Source organism: Trichomycterus rosablanca, chromosome 17 (genome assembly GCF_030014385.1).
Source record: "Trichomycterus rosablanca isolate fTriRos1 chromosome 17, fTriRos1.hap1, whole genome shotgun sequence".
In the NCBI taxonomy this organism is placed as follows: Eukaryota; Metazoa; Chordata; class Actinopteri; order Siluriformes; family Trichomycteridae; genus Trichomycterus; species Trichomycterus rosablanca.
In genome coordinates this window covers 17,253,059-17,274,700 of record NC_086004.1, presented here as the reverse complement: position 1 = coordinate 17,274,700, position 21,642 = coordinate 17,253,059, and the positions used below count along the sequence as shown (strand labels likewise).

General features: G+C 39.2%; 1 protein-coding gene across 2 annotated transcripts in view; it reads right to left on the bottom strand.

Annotated features, from left to right (window-relative positions):
* scube2 (signal peptide, CUB domain, EGF-like 2) overlaps window positions 1–12,345 on the bottom strand; it is a 42,846-nt gene extending 30,501 nt beyond the window's left edge. For both annotated transcript variants that reach the window (XM_063012653.1, XM_063012652.1), the window contains exons 1-6: window positions 12,258–12,345; window positions 11,878–12,000; window positions 8,643–8,768; window positions 7,765–7,899; window positions 4,837–4,962; window positions 2,851–2,967 (exon numbers count right to left, since the gene is read on the bottom strand). In XM_063012653.1, coding sequence (XP_062868723.1) covers window positions 2,851–2,967; window positions 4,837–4,962; window positions 7,765–7,899; window positions 8,643–8,768; window positions 11,878–12,000; window positions 12,258–12,345 — 715 coding nt within the window. The remainder of the gene's footprint in view (window positions 1–2,850; window positions 2,968–4,836; window positions 4,963–7,764; window positions 7,900–8,642; window positions 8,769–11,877; window positions 12,001–12,257) is intronic.
* Window positions 12,346–21,642: the final 9,297 nt, after the last annotated feature.

Here is a 21,642-nt window from a genome sequence, read left to right as displayed (position 1 = left end):
TCCATAGCATTGTCCTTCCTCCACCAAACTTAACCGCTGACACAATGCAGTCAGGCAGGTAATGTTCCTCTGGCATTTGCCAAACCCAGACTCGTGCATTAGACTGCCAGAAAGAACAGCATGATTCGTCACTTCACAAAACACATTTTCACTGCTCCAGAGTGCAAAGAGAACGTGCTCAACCCCACTCCAGCCAAAGCTTGGCATTATGTGTAGTGATGTAAGGCTTGCATGTAGCTGCTTGGCCATGGAGACCCATGACATGAATCTTTTTTGTGCTGATGTTAAAGCCAGAGGAGGTTTGGAACTCTGCAGTTATTAAATCAGCAGAGCATTGGCGACTTTTATGCACTTTGTGCATCAACATTAAGCAACCCCACTTTGTACCTTTACATGGTCTGCCAGTTTATGTCTGATTTGCTGTGTTTTGCAACCTAAACCCTTTCACTTTTCAATAATACCACTAACAGTTGGTGTTGGAATATCTAGGAGGGAAGAAATGTTAGAAACTGACTTGTTCCAATAGTGGCATCCTATTACAGAATCATGCTCAATCTCACTGAGCTCTTTAGAGCCCATTCTTTCACAAATGTTTATAAAGGCAGACTGCTAGGATAGGTGCTTTATGCATCTGAGGCAATGGGACTGAATGAAAATCCTAAAATCAATGACTAAGAGATGTGTGCCAATACTTTTGTCCATACAGTGTATATTCAGTGTATATTCAAAATAAAAACCTTAAGGTATTAATCCAAAAAGTCATTTTTATAAATGCAATGGGTCGCCATGGAAACAGATTCTTTCATGTAGAAACTACTGCAAACATTGACCCATGATAACCACACTTAAGCGTGCTTATTTCAACTGATATTTATTAACACTTAAAATCCATGTAAATACTAGGCTAACTTTACCAATAGTAATGAGCTTTGTGACATTTCCACATGGCAGCATCACAAGGTAATTTACCAAGTGTCACTCATTAAACATTGCTGAACTGGTACACGTGATGTGACAAAACAATCCCACATACAATGAATTTTGTGTAGTTGAAGATGTAAACACTTAAGCCTGTTATTAGATGAATCTTAACTCTGCTTATCGACTCATTATAAGAGTAATTTACTGGTGATTAAATCATAAGTTATTCCATGTTATAGCGTTTGTATTTCTCCAACATTTGTGGAAATACTGTATTTCAATTAAGGTTAGTGCCCCATAGGCTAACTATAACTATTGATTCCATTTTATGCTTTCATGTTATGGGGTCAGCTTTACATATTTCAATCTGGATTGATAATTTCAAGCATGTATTAATTCACATGTATAGGAACAGTGGTCACGGACAATTTACAAGATACATGCCCACCAAAACCACCAGTAACTTAAATAACAACATAATTAAATTAAATTCTCCACAACCTTAACTAAAATTTACAAGCTAAATGCCCACCAAAACCACCAGTAACTTAAATAACAACATAATTAAATTAAATTCTCCACAACCTTAACTAAAATGTCATACAATTCACAAAGCTGAAATTCATGATAGAGCTACCATTCACCAAACATCTACTGCATATTAAAGGCCACTGTAAAAATGTGAAAGTAGTATAGAACTTGAACCCCTCTGTTGACAAATTCTAAGTGAAGAGGGTGATACATAATGGTAAGAGCAGTCATTTTATTTGCATGGTCAAATGTACCAGAATCATCGCACTTCATGCTGCAAACACCCTTTGCTGACGATCTCCACAAATTTTAGGGTAAATATGTTGCCATACATACTGATAAAGTCACCTTCAATAGCCTCCAACAGCATAAAATTTTTATGAAAGTATAGACTGCCTAAGTAGTCTACCTTATCTCCTAATAAAGAAAAAAAATATGATAATTATATTGTCATTTTAATTATAAATTATTATAAAATCAGCTAAAGCATATTTTGAAAAAATGAGTTTCCCTTAAAAAAGATGTCTGACCAAAGAATGGTAAAATATTAAAAAGCTGTGTCTGAAGGACACAGTATTTCTACATAGGTACAGTTTGAACATACTGTGTAGCGTAAAATTGTGTAGTGTTATGATCATTATGTTATGCCCTACTGTAAAATCAGTGCACAGATACAGCACATATACATGTGTACAGTAGTAATAGTTTAAATCACAGGCCTTAGTATTTACCTTACTAATGTATTGCTCTTTGTTCACACATGGGAAGACTACCTGGCAGTTACTAGGTCTTGGTCCAGTAAACTGCTATGTCAGTTTACACAGTATTCTGACGTTGTGGTGCTTTCACAAATAATCCAAACTCAGTAAATTTCTGGTTAATAACTAACAAGTACAAGTGCATGTGTGAAAGAGACTATAGAGCATGAACAGTGTTTTCCACTTTACCATTGATGTTACATAACCACTAGCCTGATGTTGACTAAATTTACCCTCAGAATGTAGGTGCAGAATTGCAACAGACCTCCCTTAGGCATGCCTTTAGGCAACAATCATTTAAACTTGAATCATGATAGTTTTATTCAATGCAAAACCAAGATAAGTTGAAAGCCAAAAAATGCAGGCGGAGATGATGTAGCGATAAACACAGACCCCCCACACACACTTGTAGTGAGAAGATACAGCCTGCAGGCTCCAGCTGTTGCTCCTCACTATCTGATGAGTGGGCGGGAGGGTGTGTGTTTATGATTCCTATCACTAACTTTGTTTGGAAATTTGAAAAAAACAGTTAAAATCAGTCATGCGCAGCTTTCCAAAAAAATAGCTGCAGTCTGAGTGTGAGTGTGATTCTTTACACCCAAAGACAAGATATAAAGGAGCATAATCAATGACTTCTTACCTACACAAGAGCGACCATCTGCCTGAAGTGTGTATCTGGCATGACACCTGCACACTGGTCCTTGCTCTGTGTCTTCGCAGATGTGTTGGCACCCCCCATTGCCATGAATACAGGTCACTACAGAATATAGAAAAACAGAACTCTATTACTACAATATCTACTGTACACTATCTATGAGTCAAAACATTAGCATATCCTCAACAATTTGCATGGCAATGCCTATTTTGTAGAATATATATTTAATGTTGGGCTATCAGTAGTTATTCATAGTACACATGTCAAACACATTAGATTTGACTTAAATAAGGGCTTTGATAAGGGCCAAAAATGATAGCTAGATGACTGGGTTAATGTATCTCTGATACAGCAAGGTGTGTTTATGGTCAGCCATGAGGACTAATTGATGCCAAAGAACATGAAGGCTATAGAGTCTTTTACAGACCAAGAAGAATGTTACTGAGGCTACTGTTTATGGGGCTGCATGATCACAGTCAAAATTTCCATGATAAAATACCAAAAATGACCAAGCCATGCAGGCATTGGAACAGGCCATCATAGCAATGTAGTGCTCAGTGAATTTTCTTCAAGGATGGCCATGCTTGTGTACATTCTTTCCCTATAAAAAGATGGCACTAAAACGCTCTGTAGGACAATCCACTTTGCAACATACATAAGTCGAAGGACATCTTGGTAATGTCCTGATCAATGCATGTATATATAAATTTAAAATGCTTTGCCTGTTTTTTAATGGCAAATTTAAATACTTTTGTGGGGTTTTTTTTTTTTTTTTTTTTTTTTTAATTTAGCACGTCCAATTTCATCCCATCTATCATCCTCTCATTAGTGCGGATTCCTGCTCCTGATTGGGGCTGACGAGGCCGTTCCACGCCTCCTCCGAAACTTGCACAGCCAATCGACCGTCTTATCACCCACACTTGACGAGAGTAGCGTGGCAGAGTACTGTGCACGGAGGATCACACACTCCGCCACACCCCCTCCCGTCTCCATACAGGCGCCACCAACCAGCCAGCAGAGGGCGCAACCGTCCCGTTCCTGAGAGAGCATCCCCTACGGTCTCAAGTCCCGCCCCCCACCCGGACAACAGGCCAATCGTTGTCCATAGCCGCCCAGCCTCGACCGTGAAGGCAGAGCTGGATTCGAAACGACGCTCCTTCGAAATCCAGCTCTGGTTGCAGCGCATGTCTGCGCCACCTGAGCGGCATACTTTTGTGTTTAAGCAAGGGGCGGCACGGTGGCTAAGTGGGTAGCACTGTCACCTCACAGCAAGAAGGTCCTGGGTTCAATCCCCAGGCAGGGTGGTCCGGGACCTTTCTGTGCAGAGTTTTCATGTTCTCCTCATGTCTGCGTGGGTTTCCTCCGGGAGCTCCGGTTTCCTCCCACAGTCCAGAAACATGAAGCAGGTTAATTGGAGACACTGAATTGCCCTATAGGTGAATGGGTGCGTACGTGTGAGTGTGTGTGTGTGTGTCTGCCCTGCGATGGACTGGCGCCCTGTCCAGGGTGTTACTGTGTGCCTTGCACCCATTGAAAAGCTGGGATAGGCTCCAGCACCCCAAACTCCCATGTTATGCTTAAAGGTTTGTCTGGATGGTAAGATTTAATCAAATAACCACCAAAAAGAGGTCTGCCATTAATTAGAACCTGCTGGTACTAGCTCCCAATGTCCACAGCCAGCACCTTAAAGCTTGACTAAAGTTTGTTGCTAGTTACATGGACAAAGTCTTTAAGCACATAGCAATATAAAGATCACTTTACTGTGTCAACAATGTCAGCAGCTTCAAATTCATAACATATCTGTTTTTGGTGGTTTATAAATGCACTTGTCCATTCTGACATTTGTTTTCTTTGCATAAGGTTTTCTTCTTGATTACAGTGCTAAGCCATTTTTCCTACTTAAAGCATTTCCATTCAAGTTTTAATACATGCACACATAAAACCAAAAAACACAATACTATTGGCACTTACAAATGCAGCCCCGCTGATTCTTGGCCAGCTCAAAGCCTGGTCGGCACTCACAGGACACTCCACCTTTGGGTGTCTCCCTGCAGATATGAGCGCAGCCGTGCTCTTTATTCATACAGCTCAGACCTTCTGCGAGAAAGAGGGACAGTTAGCTGGCCTGTAGCATGGTGACTGATGTAAACAGAATGTCAGCAAATTTACAAAAGTATTAAGATTGTGTATATATGCAATAATTTCTATTATGTAATGTTGTTTTTGCACTGAATAACAAAATTCTTGAAAGAAGCCCCAAGACAGTGGACATATAGAGCTTTTCTCATTGTAAATTCAAAACGGTTGTAAAACATAAAAATAAAATAAAATAAAAGAACAAAAATGGTGTATCATGCTTTTCCCCCTTAAATTAAATCCATGATAAGTGTCTACAACGTATAACACATGACAATACAATTGACAAGACAGGCATTTTAGCACTTTTTAACCTGACAGTTGCAAATGCACCTTAATAATTGACAAAACACATTCATGCAATATAAAATAATCATTGTGACAATGTCTCACTTAAGGAAGAAACAAAGATTAGTTTTAAAATCTTATTAAACATTTGTAATATGATATTGCTTTCTTATGTGTGATTGCAGCAAGTTCTATTAGTGACAAACTGATTATACGACTACTAATAATGTATTTATTCAATATTAAAAACTGTGGAGCAGATGTACATATATTGAATAAATTACTGCAAATACATAAATGCAAATCTATTTTTTCCTGTAATTTGCATTTCATAAAGCCTGTTTTGAGGTTTATACCTGGGTCACTGACAGAAACTACCTACACCTAGCTGCCTGTAAAGATTGTTCACACAAACAATCCAGTTCCAGTTTGTATATACAGTGGACCCTTGACTTACGAATTTAATTGGTTCCGAAGGGCTGTTTTTAAGTCAAAGTGTTCGTTAGTTAAACCTATTTTTCCCATAAGAAATAATGTAAATAGAATTAATCCGTGCCAGACCTCCCAAACCCCCCCTTACCTAACCTTTCTAATGTCTTAAATTGTCTTTTTTGTTATAAATACAAGTATATTTCCCCTTAATCTTAAATTATAGAATAGACATTCCTGTAATAAACAATAATAATCAACAATACTGTACTGTACATAAACACACATCACATTTCAGTACAGTACGTGTGCTGTACCATACACCATAATACATTGTATCTACCAGAAACAACAATAACTCTCATATTTCTCTATTATTTCCTTATTTATTTCAATAGTGTTGTATTTTGTAGGTGTAATTTCACGAAAGAATAACTTCCTTCTTCTCTCTTACTCAATGTCCCCTCTGTCTGATACACAGTGACAGCTACTGGCAGGAGTAATTATACAACAACAAAAAACTGCGCTTTCTCTGCACCTTCTCTGGGGATATTTTAGAGAGAGAGAGAGAGAGAGAGAGAGAGAGAGAGAGAGAGACACGGTTGGAGCCAACTTGTTCGTGACGTCACGTGTTTCGCAAATTTTGGTTCGTAATCCAAAATTTGTTCGTATGTGAAGTTGAAAAAGATCGTTCATAACCCAAAATGTTCGTATGGTAAACCGTTCGTAACTCAAGGGTCTATTGTATATTTGAAAAAAACGTATGACATCCTTCCCCAAACAAGCCCAAAATAGACTCTGGTTGAGTACTTAAATATCCGGGCTGACTGTAAAAACATTACAGTCTAGTGCCAGAAAAATGATTTCCAAAGATTTTGGTATCTCTCGTATCTTTGCTGCTCTCTTTCACACCTTGTCAAATGCCTATAAAACCTTAGTTTTCTCTTTTTCTTATAAACATTTAGTCCTTGTTTTCCTAAGGACTCATTAGAAGCACATTCAGTACTTAAATGCAAGTGTAACAAGTGCCTGCCACATTAGCAATCAATTAGCAAACTAATTAGCAAGAGCGCACACACTTATAACCTGATCCATATGTCTTTTTAAACATCTGTAACTCTTTCAAATCCACTGCCATTTAATCCAATGAACTCTGACCTGTCATCAATGGCACAGCTCCATGCAAGTGTAGCAGGCCAGCTTTCGCCATTCACTTTAAGCCTTGGTGGATGTGTTAATAGGATTTAGCAAGTTTGCCCAGAGAAACCCAATGGGGTGGAAAGCCTTGCAAATTTCAGTTCATTTCACAGAGGGGTGGGGGCTTTTGTGGGGGTAGAAGTGGGAATAGCAACAATACTTGCTGCTGAAAAGCTAGAGATACATAAAAGGTGCTTTATTCCTATTTGGAGTCAGACCTCCAATTTCCAAGTGTTGCAGTTATTGACTCATTTTATTTCCCATAACATGGGACTCCTTTTCATGAAGCATGGGTCTTTTGGGGAATATGTAAAATTAGGCAAGGCGGTGATAGAACAGCAGTTCTAAGGTACTAAACTAGTATTCATGAGATTGCCTGTTCCCATATGGCAACTGTTGCCCATAACCCTTAACAGCTCAAATTGTATTGTCATAATTTTTGGGATAAAAGCATCTGCTAAATGCTGCAAACGTAAATGTAAAAGAAAGCCCAAACTAAAAAAGCTGACCCCCCCCCTTATATGACTGTCAAATCAGCAATCCATTTGACCTTAGCATGACATATTTAGATATGCCATATATCACTCTTGCTCAAGGTCAAAAACACAGGTAAACGTCCATTTTATACATTTTACATCATTTATAAAACCCAGGCAGTGCTATCTAAATGTCTTTGTTGTTGGAGTACTGAAACTTGGCCTGCAAGTTTAGTCTTTAACTAAAGCCTGAATTTAAATCACCCAAGCCCACAAAAATTATGGCCCTGTAGTTAATTACTAGCTTACAAAGACCTGATTCATACAATTGAAATGGTGCCACGTATCGTTAAGAAAGCATAAAGCTACTCACCCACAGAGCGATGGATGCATGTGTGCTGATTGTCACTTAAGAAGAAGCCATCTTTGCAGCGGCATTCGTAACTACCCATGGTGTTGACACATACATGCTGACAGCCACCATTGTTATAAAGACATTCATCCACATCTAAGGGAAAAGCATGCCAAGTAGTAAAAGTTAAGTCCAAAAACTCTGAACTTTATTTAGCACCTTACTTTAGTCAATAGACATGTTAAAAAGCATTGTGCAAAATATAGAATGGGATTTCATTTTATTCTCTTTTATGTGTTTTCAAGCCCTTACAGCCAACATATAACGCTTGAGAGTGGACGTCATGCAGGGGTGCGACTTGCCATATTTGCAGCATGAGTTTGTTTGTTTAAATCTGCATGTTTTAAGTAAGTGGGTATGAGGAGGAGGAGGAGTTTTTTGCAGCTTCAATTTTTGGCTAAAATGCTATAAGGAAGGTTTTTAACAGACACATTATACTTACACAATCTTGACATTTACATACTATTCGAGGCTGTCACGCATAACAGACTTCCCTGCTTAAAATCTGATATATTTAAGCTTGACCACAGTTAATGATCACATGGACAGAAAATAAAAACAACAGCAGGGGCTTCTTTCCTGAACAACAGCCCTTAAGCCCATGCTAATGTTAAGCTTGCTTGACTATGGACAGTGTTGTCGGTGTAGGCAAGTCATGTCTAAACAGTGTCATCTGTGCAAAGTAACACTGTGTTACAACTGTAATAAAGTAGTAACTATTATATTAAAGGAACTGGAATGGTTGTTGCACAGTTGCAAAACTTTCTAAACAGTGGAGCTTTAGCAGATTTATGTTTTAAGTAAATAGATTATATCAATTTGATGTATCTGTTTCTTACCAAGGCAGTTGTGCCCATCATGGGCTAAATGAAATCCATCGTAGCAAGTACAGCGGTAATTGCCCGGTATATTGTTACATTCATGTACACAGCCACCATTAAATTCGGAATCACATTCATCAATGTCTAGGGAATAGAACACAATAGATAAACAATGAGACAGTTCCCCAAATTGTTTAGATTAAAATAATCAAACTGAATGAGGAGTCTGCATTTTATCAGTATTAACAATGTTTTCCATGTAAATACACAAAAGTTCATAAATACAAAAAATCTCTGCATAGCTTTGTTTTGTTACTTAAAACAATAAGCAAATGATTACCAAATGATATAAAAACTAGCGTCCTTGAGGACGAATTAATTTGGTGTGCAGATTGGTTGAAAGTGTGAAAACTGTCACTGCTGTGGTTGTGCTGCATTCTTTCAAGAAACAGTGAGCTGTTTAAAAAGCTATCATGCTTCAATGGGCTAATGTCTTCTGTTCTTTCAAGGGAAGTAGTAGGCGTGTATGGTCGGGGCATTTCCAATTAACATATTCACAAAATCTGGATTGGTGCTTTTGTGCCCTTTTCTCTTGAAATGTCACACCAAGCTATTTATTTTTCAAAATAATGTTTTAGTGCTGAAACCTAGTGCTAAACTTTATTTGTCAAAATTAAAGTGACTATCACAATCAGTAAGGTATACCAGTTGATAAAATGCTGCTCATGGCACAATGCAGGGTGTGTGTTTACAAGTACAATATGTATATTAATTATTGTCAGTCCTGGTCCTCCAGTAGTCAAGTTAAGTGTTCCTAAACAATGTCACTAATATTAATGTTTACAGCCACTAATAAATATTAACAGCCACATATTTGAATGTCAAAATCAGCATTTAAACCAGCAACTAGTCACTGCTTACTGCTTAGTTAAAACCCCTAAAAATACTGGGTTATTGTTTGGGTTAGGATGGTTCTGCTGTTCTTATATTGTGAATACATTTTGTTTAGGGGAAGGAAAAAGTTGCTGGTTAAGAACCTGAGTTTTTTCTGAGCCTTTTTTTTTTTAGCTTATTTAGAATATCATTTAGAAACAGGGTGTTAGGTACAACACTAAGTGATCAATTTAGACAGTTCCTTGCCAAACTATTAGGCCCTTTTTTTCACTAAGTTGGGCATTTTCTTTTTTGGTTTCTTTTATTTGAGCTATAAAACTGTGTGTTGTGTCAAACAAAAGAAAGAAGCCGAAACAATTTAACAATACACAAATTAAACTTAAAACAAGTCAAATAAACACTCAAAAGCATAAAAAGTGGAGCATCAGGAAGTGTGCATGACTATTCCAGAGGCACTAAACATACACCATATGGCAAAAAATATGTGGGCACCTGAACATAAGCTTGTTGGTCATCCCATTTCAAACCCCCCTTGAGTTTATCCATAACTTGTAACACAATGTGTTAACAGACACAGGAAATAAAACATTTATATAATTGATATAATGCACATTAGCATTAAGTGTACCTAAAACACATGAACAAAACAATTAGGAGCCATATAATGTAGCCCAGAGCTTAGTTCAGCCATCATTAAGAAGTGGAGAAAACTACAGTAACACTGCTAGATTAGGCTACCTCTTTAAGCTCTTCTAAAATTGACGTTCATGGCCCAATCAAGGTGATACAGGTAATTACCTTTTACTCTAAATGTGGTGGTAATTGAGACTTATTAAGATACTTTTTCTCAGCAGTGAATAGTAAACTGGTCAGGAATTAAGGGGAAATTGTTAATGCTCAATACATAACACACTTTTCTGGTACATAGAAAAACTTTATTTTAGCAAGACGTTGACTGTAAGCACAATGCCTAAACAACACTTGAATGGTTCAAAAATAAAAAAGAAAGAAAACTGACATCCCTAAATGGCATGGTTATAAACATGTTTAATATTTGTGGTACTCATATAAAACTGTTGCACACTACCATTACCCAGCTTACCAGGTAGAACTGAAGTGAAATATACCTAATAAATGTCAAAGTCAGCACAGAGAAATACCAAAGGTGGGTGATAAATAGTTATGCATTATAGACATGTATAATTAGTCTTATTAGTAAAAGAAATCTTAGTCAATTGAATACAAATTCCAGTTTATGAACATAATTTATTGAAGTTTTGGGAATATTTTTTTGCTCATTACTGTGTTTATAATTACTATGTAACTAACTTAAGTAAGCATTTACAGCTTCCAACCGCTAGTAATATTCATCAAATTATCCACACACTAATTTACATAAATGATACAACCTTTTATATTTGTTAGTTAGTCAGTATTCAGCATCTTGTATTAGCTAGCAAACAATTTTTCTACTATTCTTTGAACTGTTTAGAGAAGTCAAGAGTGTTTTGTCCTGCCCCTCAAAGTTGATGCTGCTCCTCATAAAAATAAATGCTTCTGTTAGACTATAAATCTTATTCAGTAGGAAGATAAATGCTTGGCATTTTAGCACTTTTCAATAAAACACTTACAATTTACATGTTGTTTAAGGGCACAGTAAAAAAATGACTGTAACACAAATCATGAACCACTATACATGTTTTGTAGTTTCACACCCATATCTGAAAGGTTCTAAACAAATATAAACAAACAGTGTAGATTTCAGACTTGAAATGCATAGTTTATGCTGGTAATAATACATGGAACGTTTACCTAGACTAAAATATATACGGTTATGTGTTTGTTCAATGGCTAACATCATTAGGGTTAACTATGTTTTATTATGTCACAATTGTACCTGTGACTGACCAGTTACTCACTGACACTGTTTAACCTAAGTAATCTATCAGTAATTATTTAACAAACAAAATAAAACTAAATTAAACAAAACTGTATTTGTTTAAAATGCAGTTACAATTATTGATTGCAAATGTGTCTTTGTTTAAAGAAATGTTAACATACAGCAAGTAACAAGCATGTGTAATTTGCACTGTTACATCAGCTGAAGGTTAAAATGTTGTTTCTCTTACTATTACTATAGTAGTCTACATTCATCTTTATGTTTTTACATTTCACCCAAGAACAACTCTGCTTTAATCATCCCCAGTTTGCTATATATATATAGTACACATGATTTATTTATATGTACATACATGTTACTAAATGTGCCATTTGTGACATTAATACTTTTTTCTTTTTTTTAATTATCTTTAGAAATGAAATAAATCCATTTAAAATAAAACTAAGAAAAGCAGCCTACCTTCGCAGTGTGTCCCATCACCTTTAAAGCCAGATCTACATGTGCACTTATACGAGGTTGCTGTGTTTTGACAAATAGCATCGATGTGACAGGAATCGCTCCCCTCAGCACATTGGTCCACATCTGCACATAAACATTTTATTCAGCTACTATCAAAATAACAACGCGTCTCCTGGCTAATAAATAAAGTATCTAGCCAAATATAACCACGCCTAAAGTTACCCAAACTGAAATGTTATAAACATAAACGCATGAATGAACGCAGTACCAAACAAGAGCGCGTGTATTCCGCTGCGTGTATAAACTGGAGAGAGGCGCGCGTAAACAAAGCGCCAGTAAAGAGAAGTCCTGAAGTGCTTATGAGAGAAACTCTTTCTTACCGGCGTGCTGGAGAAGGGCAGAGATTTGGCGACTATTTAACAGGAGCAAAAACAAACACACGAGCCGCGCAAGACAAACAGCTCCCATGGTGCTAAGTTCGGCGTTCAGAGGTGTCCGTCCTCCCAAAAAAATAAACACGCGTTCAGCCTGCTCTGGAGAAAAGCGTGAGCGTCCGTCTCATTTTCATACCGCGCTGGAAATGAACTGCTGCCCACAACCCGCGCGCACGCAACTAGCGAGAGAGAACCTTTTTCTGCTGTGTGTGTGTGTGTGTGTGTGTATTGGGGTGGGGTGGGGTGGGGAGGGGAGGGGAGGGGGGGGTGTTGATAAGTGGTTGGGTGTGTGGCGGGGGGACTGTAGGGGACCGTGGGGCTTCAGAAACGCCTCTTTGCCAAAATGATTAATGCAACAAACCTCTTTACTGGTATCAAAAAACCTACATCATTAAATGTTTTATTTCTTTTGTAATAGTTTATTTCACACTTCAAAATCATGAGCGCTAAAGCTACTTAAAATTACCTCTAAAAGTTCATGTAAATGTAACTTCTAAAAGTACCAGTAAATGTACAACCCCAAATCAGAAAAAGTTGGGACAGTATGGAAAATGCAAATAAAATAAAAATCCTTTTATCTGATTGCAGACAGTTTGAACCCAAGATATTTCATGTTTTGTCTGCTCATTTGTTAATATACCTCCATTACTGCATTTGAGGCCTGCCACACATTTCAAAAAAAGTTGGGACAGGGGCAATTTAGGGCTAGTAATGAGGTGAAAAATAATGATGTGATTCCAAACAGGTGATGTCAACAGGTGATTGTAATCATGGTTTGGTACAAAAGCAGCATCCATGAAAGGCTGAGTCTTTGATGAGCAAAGATGATCAGAGGATCTCCAGTTTGTCATCAAATGTGTGAGAAAATGATTGAAATGTTTAAAAACAATGTACCTCAAGGAGAGATTGGAAGGGATTTGCATATTTCTCCCTCTACAGTGCATAATATCATTAAACGATTCAAGGAATTGGGAGGAACTTCAGTGCGTAAAGGCCAAGGGCTCAAGCTTAAACTGAACGCCCGTGATCTTCGACCCCTCAGACGGCACTGCATCAAGAACCGCCACTCAACAATAGCTGATATAACCACATGGGTGAGGGATTACTTTGGCAAACCTTTGTCAAGCACTACAATACGGAGTTACATTGACAAATGCCACTTAAAAATTTACTGTGCAAAAAAAAAGCCTTATGTTAACCATGTCCAGAAGCAGCGTCGACTTCTCTGGGCTCGGAGGCATATAGGATGGACCATCACACTATTGTGGTCAGATGAATCAGCATTCCAGGTCTTTTTTTGAAAAAATAAATGCTGTGTGCTCCGGACCAAAGACGAAAAGGACCCTCCAGACTGTTATCAGAAACAAGTCCAAAAGCCAGGGTCTGTCATGGTATGGGGCTGTGTCAGTGCCCTTGGCAAAGGTCATTTACACTTCTGTGATGGCAGCATTAATGCAGAAAAGTACATTGAGATCTTAGAGCAACATATGCTGCCTTCAAGATGTCATCTTTTCCAGGGACGTCCATGCATTTTTCAACAAGGCAATGCAAAACCACATGCTGCACACATTACGAAGGCATGGCTGCGGAGGAAGAGGGTACGGGTACTGGACTGGCCTGCCTGCGGTCCTGACCTGTCCCCAATAGAGAATTTTGAAAAGAAAAATGCGACAGCAACGACCCCGTACTGTTACACATCTTAAGACGTGTTTGCAGGAAGAATGGGAAAAAATAAAAGCTGAAACACTAAATCACTTGGTATCCTCGGTGCCAAAACGTCTTTTAAGTGTGGTGAAAAGGAATGGCAACATGTGGTAAATGCTTTACAGTCCCAACTTTTTTTTTTATGTATTGCAGGCCTGAAATGCAGGAATGGATGTTTATTAATAAATAAAATTAAGCTGACTAGACAAAACATGAAATATCTCAGATTCATCCTGTCTGCAATCAAATAAAAGTCAAAGTTTGTTTGTTTATTAGGATTTTAACGTCATGTTTTACAAAAGTCAAAGTAAATGTAAGAAACTGTGTTTTTTTTATTATTTGCATTTTCCATGCTGTCCCAACTTTTTTCTGATTTGGGGTTGTACGTTGTAATTTAAAGTAAAAACCAAGGTAATTAAATGCTATACAGCCAAAAGTAAGTGGACTCCAGGCCATGAGCTTGTTGGACATCCCATATTAACATGACTATGGAGTTACACTAACCTTTGTGGCTATAACATCCTTTACTCTTCTGAAATGGATATCCTCAAGATTTGTAGCGTGTCCGTGGAAATTTTAGCCCATTTAGTCAAAAAACATCTGCAGTTTCAAGGGTCAAAATCCAATTCATCCCAAAGATGTTCAGTGGGGTTGAGGTCAGGGCTCTGTGTAGGCCATTTCCTCCACATCAAACTAGCCTTGTGCAAGGGGGGCAATCATGCTGAAACAGGTAAGGGCCTTCCCCAAACTGTTGCAACAAAAGTAGAAGCATATGATTTATTTGATATAGTTGAGTTGAAAGTGGTCAAACTGCTGTGTTTTACTTTATTTTATTTATTTATTTTTGCTACTTTTTGCTATTTATAATTGTATTTTTCATGCATCTTTTTGCAGCACTGTCTTTATTCATATCCTTAATATAGAAGTTCTGAAAAAATACTTGATTGTAAAATGTTTTATACAATTCCATTTATTTATTTTTTATCGGTTTTTTCCGTTTTATACAATTTTCTCCCCTAATCTAGTCGTGTCCAATTACCCTGATTGCGTCCTATATACTGATTTGACCCTTCACCGCTGACTGAGGACGCCTCTCAACTGACATACGCCCCCTCCGACACATACAGTCAGTACAAACTGCATTTTTCACCTGCACGAGTCGAGTTCATACACTGACGGACACTGTGTACGGAGGGCCACACCCCCAACAGCATTATTCCTCAGCCCTGTGCAGGCACCATCAGTCAGCCAGCAGGGGCCGCAGTTGCAGCAGTTATGAGGACCTATGAGCCGACTTTTTATCCCTAATCCTGAACAACAGCCAATCGTGGTTCATGCAGCCTCCCAGCCCAGTCGGAAGGCAGAGCTGAGATTCGATTCAATGTATTTGAAACCACAACTCTAGTGTGCTAGCGTACTTTTTTTTACCGCTGTGCCACCTGAGCGGCATGCTTATACAATTCCATTTTTAAAAAGTGATTTATAAGTTGCTATTCAAAAATAGCATGTTTATTATTGAATTACAGTGACCTAGTAAATGTGAAACATGCCATAAAACAACTACTGCTACTAAGCATTACATTGTGAATTGTTGATTTGTGCAATATGCAGGGTAAACACACCGTAACCCTACAACAAACTATTTACTGCTGAACTATTAGGCTGCAAGACATACTGAGAGCTCTATGCAGATTAGCAATAAAAGTGTCCACTCCTGACACAAAGTAAACACAGACGTAAAAAATAACTTTCCTTTACTTTGGACTTAGTAGCCTACAACTTAAAATGTGCTGAGTTTATTTTCCACATATTTACTGTAAAGAAGGGTGAGGTAAAACACCAAACTGATTATGGAACCGAGTGCACCGGCTGCAAAGAATCAGAACAAAGGAACCCAAAAAAGGTCAGTCACACTCACCGACCTGGCTAATAAATAAAAGAAAAATCAGTTGCATAAGGCAGGATTCAATAAAACACGGTAGAATGTCAGAAGTAAGCATTCTACAGTGTAAACTTACCAGCTAGCTAGTAGAAAACTAAAAAAAAAATAAAGCCTGAAAGGTGGGAAAGCACACACAATTGGTTCACTCGGCTTGTAAGGTAAAAAATAACAAATACATTAACTAGACAGTAATGAGGCAAAAACACTAAGAAAAACTGTGATCAAGCATGATATGCCAGCTACTCGATCCACCAACATGCCATGACACGATTCCCACTCATGCCCTAGCTATCAAAAACGCAAAGTTTAGAATTGAAGATCCCTTTAAAAGGTTTAATGCTTTAGGAAATAGTTTATTTACTAGAATGTGAAACTCGCTTGTTTGCACTTATGAATGCCATAGCCCTGCCAAGAGCATTTCCTGATGTTCCTGTACCTGCCACATGGAACAACCAAATCAGATTTGGTCCCAGTTTGAGACTGGCTGAAACCCAGGATCATTCCCATATACTTTCCAATTGACTAGCTACTGGATCCCAGCCTTAACTTAGTAAACATTAAGCCAGACAGAGTAGGCTGAAAACCCAGCTACCAGCAGTGAAGGTACTACATAATACCACCTTGAGGCACAATACATGAAATGTGTAGAAGTTGTAATCTGTAAGCTATAAGATAAACCCACCTAAGGATCTTAAAAGGTTACACGTATCTGAGGCCCAATGTCTTAGATTCCATGGAAATGGGCAGATCCTAGGCAGATAGACAAACTCATTCCCTTGGTCAGAAAAAGGGGCCGTAAACACCTCTTCCTCTTCTCTTGCTGGAAATTTCCTAGACACTGCGGTCACCCTGAGAATGTTGCAGGCCCTCCTTCATGTCCTTTTACAGTTCTGGGAGAACTTCTGGGCTAAGGGTATGTCAGTGTCAGCCTTTTGCTGGAAAACATAGGCGAAGGATAACCAAGCTATCATTTGAAGGGTGACATGTCTAGGGATAAATGCCAGACAGTGCAAAGCCAAGGATGTGGGTTCAGCAAAGCCCAGACATTGGTGTGTCCACTTCAAGTCTGGACTACTTATTGCTGGCACACACCTGGCAGGCCCCAACACACCCCACATGTCCTAGTACATCGAATGCCACCAAAAGAATCTGTGCTCTGAAAGTGGTGGGGACATATATTGTCCCAAGGGGGCATTACTGTGGCCAGAATGAGCCTCCAGAATTACTTTCTCAAGGACCCATTGAATGGGGGCTATAATTTGGAGTCCTGGTATAATGGGGGAATAGGAGGTTGGGGGCTTCCATTGTCTGGAGTCTGACTTAGTACTCTTTCAGCTGGGTTGGTAAGATAGAACAAAGTCAAACTGGCCAAAGAACAAGGTCCACCTGGTCTAGGAGAAGTTAAGTGGCTTGGCATTCTGGATGCATTCCAAGTTATTAAGGTTCATTCAGACCAGAAACTGCTGTTTAGATTCCTCTAAACAGTGCCTCCATTCTTTGAGAGCAGTCTGACTATCAGTAGACTTTTGGTCTATTACAGGTTACCCTTACCTAGTGTAGCTATGAGCTAGCTGGTTGAGGAGCCAGTGATCCAGTTGCTGCATGGGCTCCTGCTCTGCATTTGCTGAGTGGAGTGGAGGCAAAAGTGTGAGAGTAGCTGGTCTGTCTACTCTGCTGTCTGGCCCTCCAGGAGGCCTTTGCCCTTCAACTCCATTCTCCTTCCAGAAGGTGGCTGTCCTCATGGATGGCCAGATCATACAGGAGCTCCAAAGACAGTGATAGTTCAGGGGTGGCCAACTCATCTTCAATCTTCAACAACCCCTCCTGGAAGGTGGACATTGGTGTCTCAGAATTCCACCAACTTTCATCTGCCAGGGTGTGGACCTGAATGGTCGGAGTCGAAGCATCGACCCTGCTGTATACAGAGGAGCTGCAAAGGGGTTAAAGTTCTGCTACCGTTCTTTGGTGAACCAGTCAATGAACAAACACAGATCTAGCTGGTTTATCCAGCTGGCTATAAGTTTTGGGTCCATGTCCTGTTAAAATGTCCAGATTTACTGACAAGATTAAGTTCTACCCTAATAAGTCCCACTTTTTTAAATTATTATTCTTTTTGATGATGTATAACACCCCAGTAACATTTGCAAAAATGCAGTCCCAAGTTATGATGTCCTTCAGTGTAAGTATAGCGTTTTTTAGATTATACACATAAGACTTCCTTATGTATCACTTTTTTTAGGGGGTGTAGATACAGAAGATACATTATATGGACAAAAGTATTGGGACACCTCTTTAGTTTATTTAATTAATGTGTTTGAGCCACAACAATTGCTAACAGGTGTAACAGGGGCAGTTGTAGCTTAGATGTTAAGATACTGGAGTAGTAATCAAAAGGTTGCTGGTTCAAGCCCCACCACTGCCAGGTTGCCACTGTTGGGCCCTTGAGCAAGGCCCTTAACCTTCAATTGCTTAGACAATATATACTATCACAGCACTGTAAGTCGCTTTGGACAAAAGCGTCTGCTAAATGCCGAAAATGAATAAGTGTAATAAATCAATTATATAACAGAAACTGTATGCTTCCACTTTTGCAGCACCAGTTTGGGGAAAGCCCTTTCCTGTTTCAGCATAACTGTGCCAATGTACACAAAGCAAGGTCTATAAAGACAAAAAAATTTCTGTGGCCTGCACAGAACCCTGACCTCAGACCCACTGAACAGGTTTTTTTTTTTTTTTTTTTTTTTTTTTTTTTTAGCGCATCCAATTGTTCAATTTTGCATCGTGCTTCCTCTCTGTCTATGCCGAACCCCGCCCTGACCGAGGAGATCGAAGCTAACCCATATCCCCTCCGAAACATGAGCAGCAGCCAGATGCAGTTTTGCCACCCACACATTGATGAGTTTGGCGCCACCTAGCGTTGCATGCAGAGAGACACACCCTAAGGGCACTCTTCCTCATCTCCTGTGCAGGCGCCTCTAATCAGCCGGCAGAGGTCGTAATCGCATTCTGACAGAGAGAGACCCACATCCGGTTCTTTGTCCCACCCCCCAACTGAGCAACCGGCCAATCGTTGCTCATACAGCCACTCGGCATCGAACCGGTGAAGCAGAGCTGGATTCAATACTACGTACTCAGAATCCAGCCCTGGATTGCAGCGTGTCTTTTTACCGCTGCGCCACCCAAGCGACCCACTGAACAGCTTTGAAATGAACTGGAACATTGATTGTGGCTTGCTTGACCAACATCAATGCCTATCCATACAAATATTTGTGAAACTGAATGGGCACAGGCGGCACAGTGGCTAAGTGGGTAGCACTGTCGCCTCACCCGGCGGGGCGGTCAGGGTCCTTTCTGTGTGGAGTTTGCATGTTCTCCTCGTGTCTGCGTGGGTTTACTCCGGGTGCTCCGGTTTCCTCCCACAGTCCAAAAACATGCAGTCATGTCATGCAGGCAGTTAATTGAAGACACTATTCACCTATAGGTGAATGGGTGTGTATGTGTATGTGTTTCTGCCCTGTGATGGACTGGCGCCTCCTCCAGGGTGTTACTGTGTGCCTTGCGCCCATTGAAAAGCTGGGATAGGCTCCAGCAAGGACAAAACAGAGCTAGACGATCAAGAAAACTTTCAAAATCTGATGAGGAATTTCTTAGTTTCTTCTTTGAGAGACTAGTCCAGCAAGGACCTGGGTCAGCTTCAATGAGATGCCAAAATGACACTTCTACAGTCCAAAGAGGCTTGTTTAGGAATATGAGCAGCCAAAAACACTTTTAAGAAACAGGGAACAGGGTGAAAAGGCTAAAATATGCTAAAGCTGACAAAGATTGGATTAAAGATCAGTGGAAAAGAGTGACAGATCCAGGTTTTAAATTTTTGGGTCCAATTGTCGACAGTATGTGAGAAGAAAAGTTGGAAAAAGATGAAGAAATGAGTGCTTGCAGTTTTTAGTAAAACACGTTGGTGGGTCTGGAGGGTTGGTGGCTGCATTTCTGCCAGTGGTGTTAATGGGATTATGAATGCTGAAAAGTGCAGGTAGATTTTAATTCATCATGCCATTCTTTCTGGAAGGCACCTTATTGGAAATAGTTTTACTTTTCAACACTTCATTTCACATGCAGTAAAACTGTAGAGGAAAAAAAGGTGGATGAAACACTGACAGTCATGGACTCCACAGAGTCCAGACCTGGAATATTAAAGAGGCAGTAAGAATAAGAAATAAAATGACCTGGCTCAGCATCTGGCAGCTTCATTAAGAAGTGCCAATAAAGAAGTGAAGGAGTGTAGAAGTGTCAACTTGGCGTCTTAACAAAGCCGCCAGGTGCCGAGCCAGGTCCTTTCACTTCTATGTCCAGGTGATCCCATACTGAATCTGTAATTCTCAGGTCTGGAGGTCTTGCCCATGATGTGCATATCACTGGTGCAGTGGTTAGCGCTGCTACCTCACAGCGAGCAGGGCTTGGGTTCAACTCCCTGGACAAGCAACCTGGGTCCTTTCTATGTGAAGTTTGCATGTTCTTCCGCTGTCTGAATCTTCCTCTGTTCCATCTTCTGAACACATGCAATCAGGCCAACCGGAGCTACTAAAATTGCATGTTTTCATGTGTATTTTCCATGTGATGGACTAACAACCTGTCTGGGTGTTTCCTGCCTTTCGTACAATTAATCGGATCCTCCGCGACCCTGACCAGAACAAAAAGGTGATAAAACATACAATTATTGAATGAATGCAGCCTGTGAAATAAACTGTTAGATATTTAGTTATACAGCGCCCTCTGTAGATTTGACGTAGTAAGTGCGCTCCTAAAAATAAACTAAACCGATATCGTCGATGTTAAAATAATGGTTATCACAGGTTTTTACAAGAAAAAGTTGGGACAGTATAAAAATGCAAGTAAATTAAAAACAAAGTGTTTCTTAACTCTACTCTGACTTTTATTTTATTGCAGATAGTACAAACCCAAGATATTTCATGTGTTGTCCAGTCAGCTACATCCATTCCTGCATTTCAGGCCTGCAAAACATCCCAAAAAATGTTGGGATGTGGCAATTCAGCGCTAGTAATGACATAAAAAAAAAACTAAATAATGATGTGATGTTATATATACACAGACATGCATATACACTCACACACGACCACACACACACACAATCAACACGGTTTGTTCGCTGGACTCTGACAACTTAAATACATACTACTACTGTATTGTACTACTGTGACTGTATTACTTGCATATTTGCACAATATTGCAATTTGCGCAAGTTTTTGCATTTTTGCACCTTACTCCTTTTATATACTGTATCTGCTGCTATAAAAACTCTACGCTGCTAACTGCATATCAGAATATGTTTTCTACCTCACCTACCATTTACTCAGTACCATGTACTGACCAACACTTGTCTCTAGCATTGTCTTACTTAATTACTTTTTAGATTAGAAATGTCTTTTTGTATGTATTGTAGGCCTTTTTGTATTTATTGTACTGTTGTCTATCTGCACTGTGTATTGTATTGTACAGTATATAGCTGAAATGACAATAAAGCCTCTCTTGAACTCTTGAACACTTAATTGTATTTTGTAAATATAAACAAATTCAAAATTTGATGCCTGCAACACATTCAAAAGAAGTAAGACAGATCTGTGCTACAGGCAGGCTAGTCAAGCACACACTCGCTGTGTCTACAAAGCC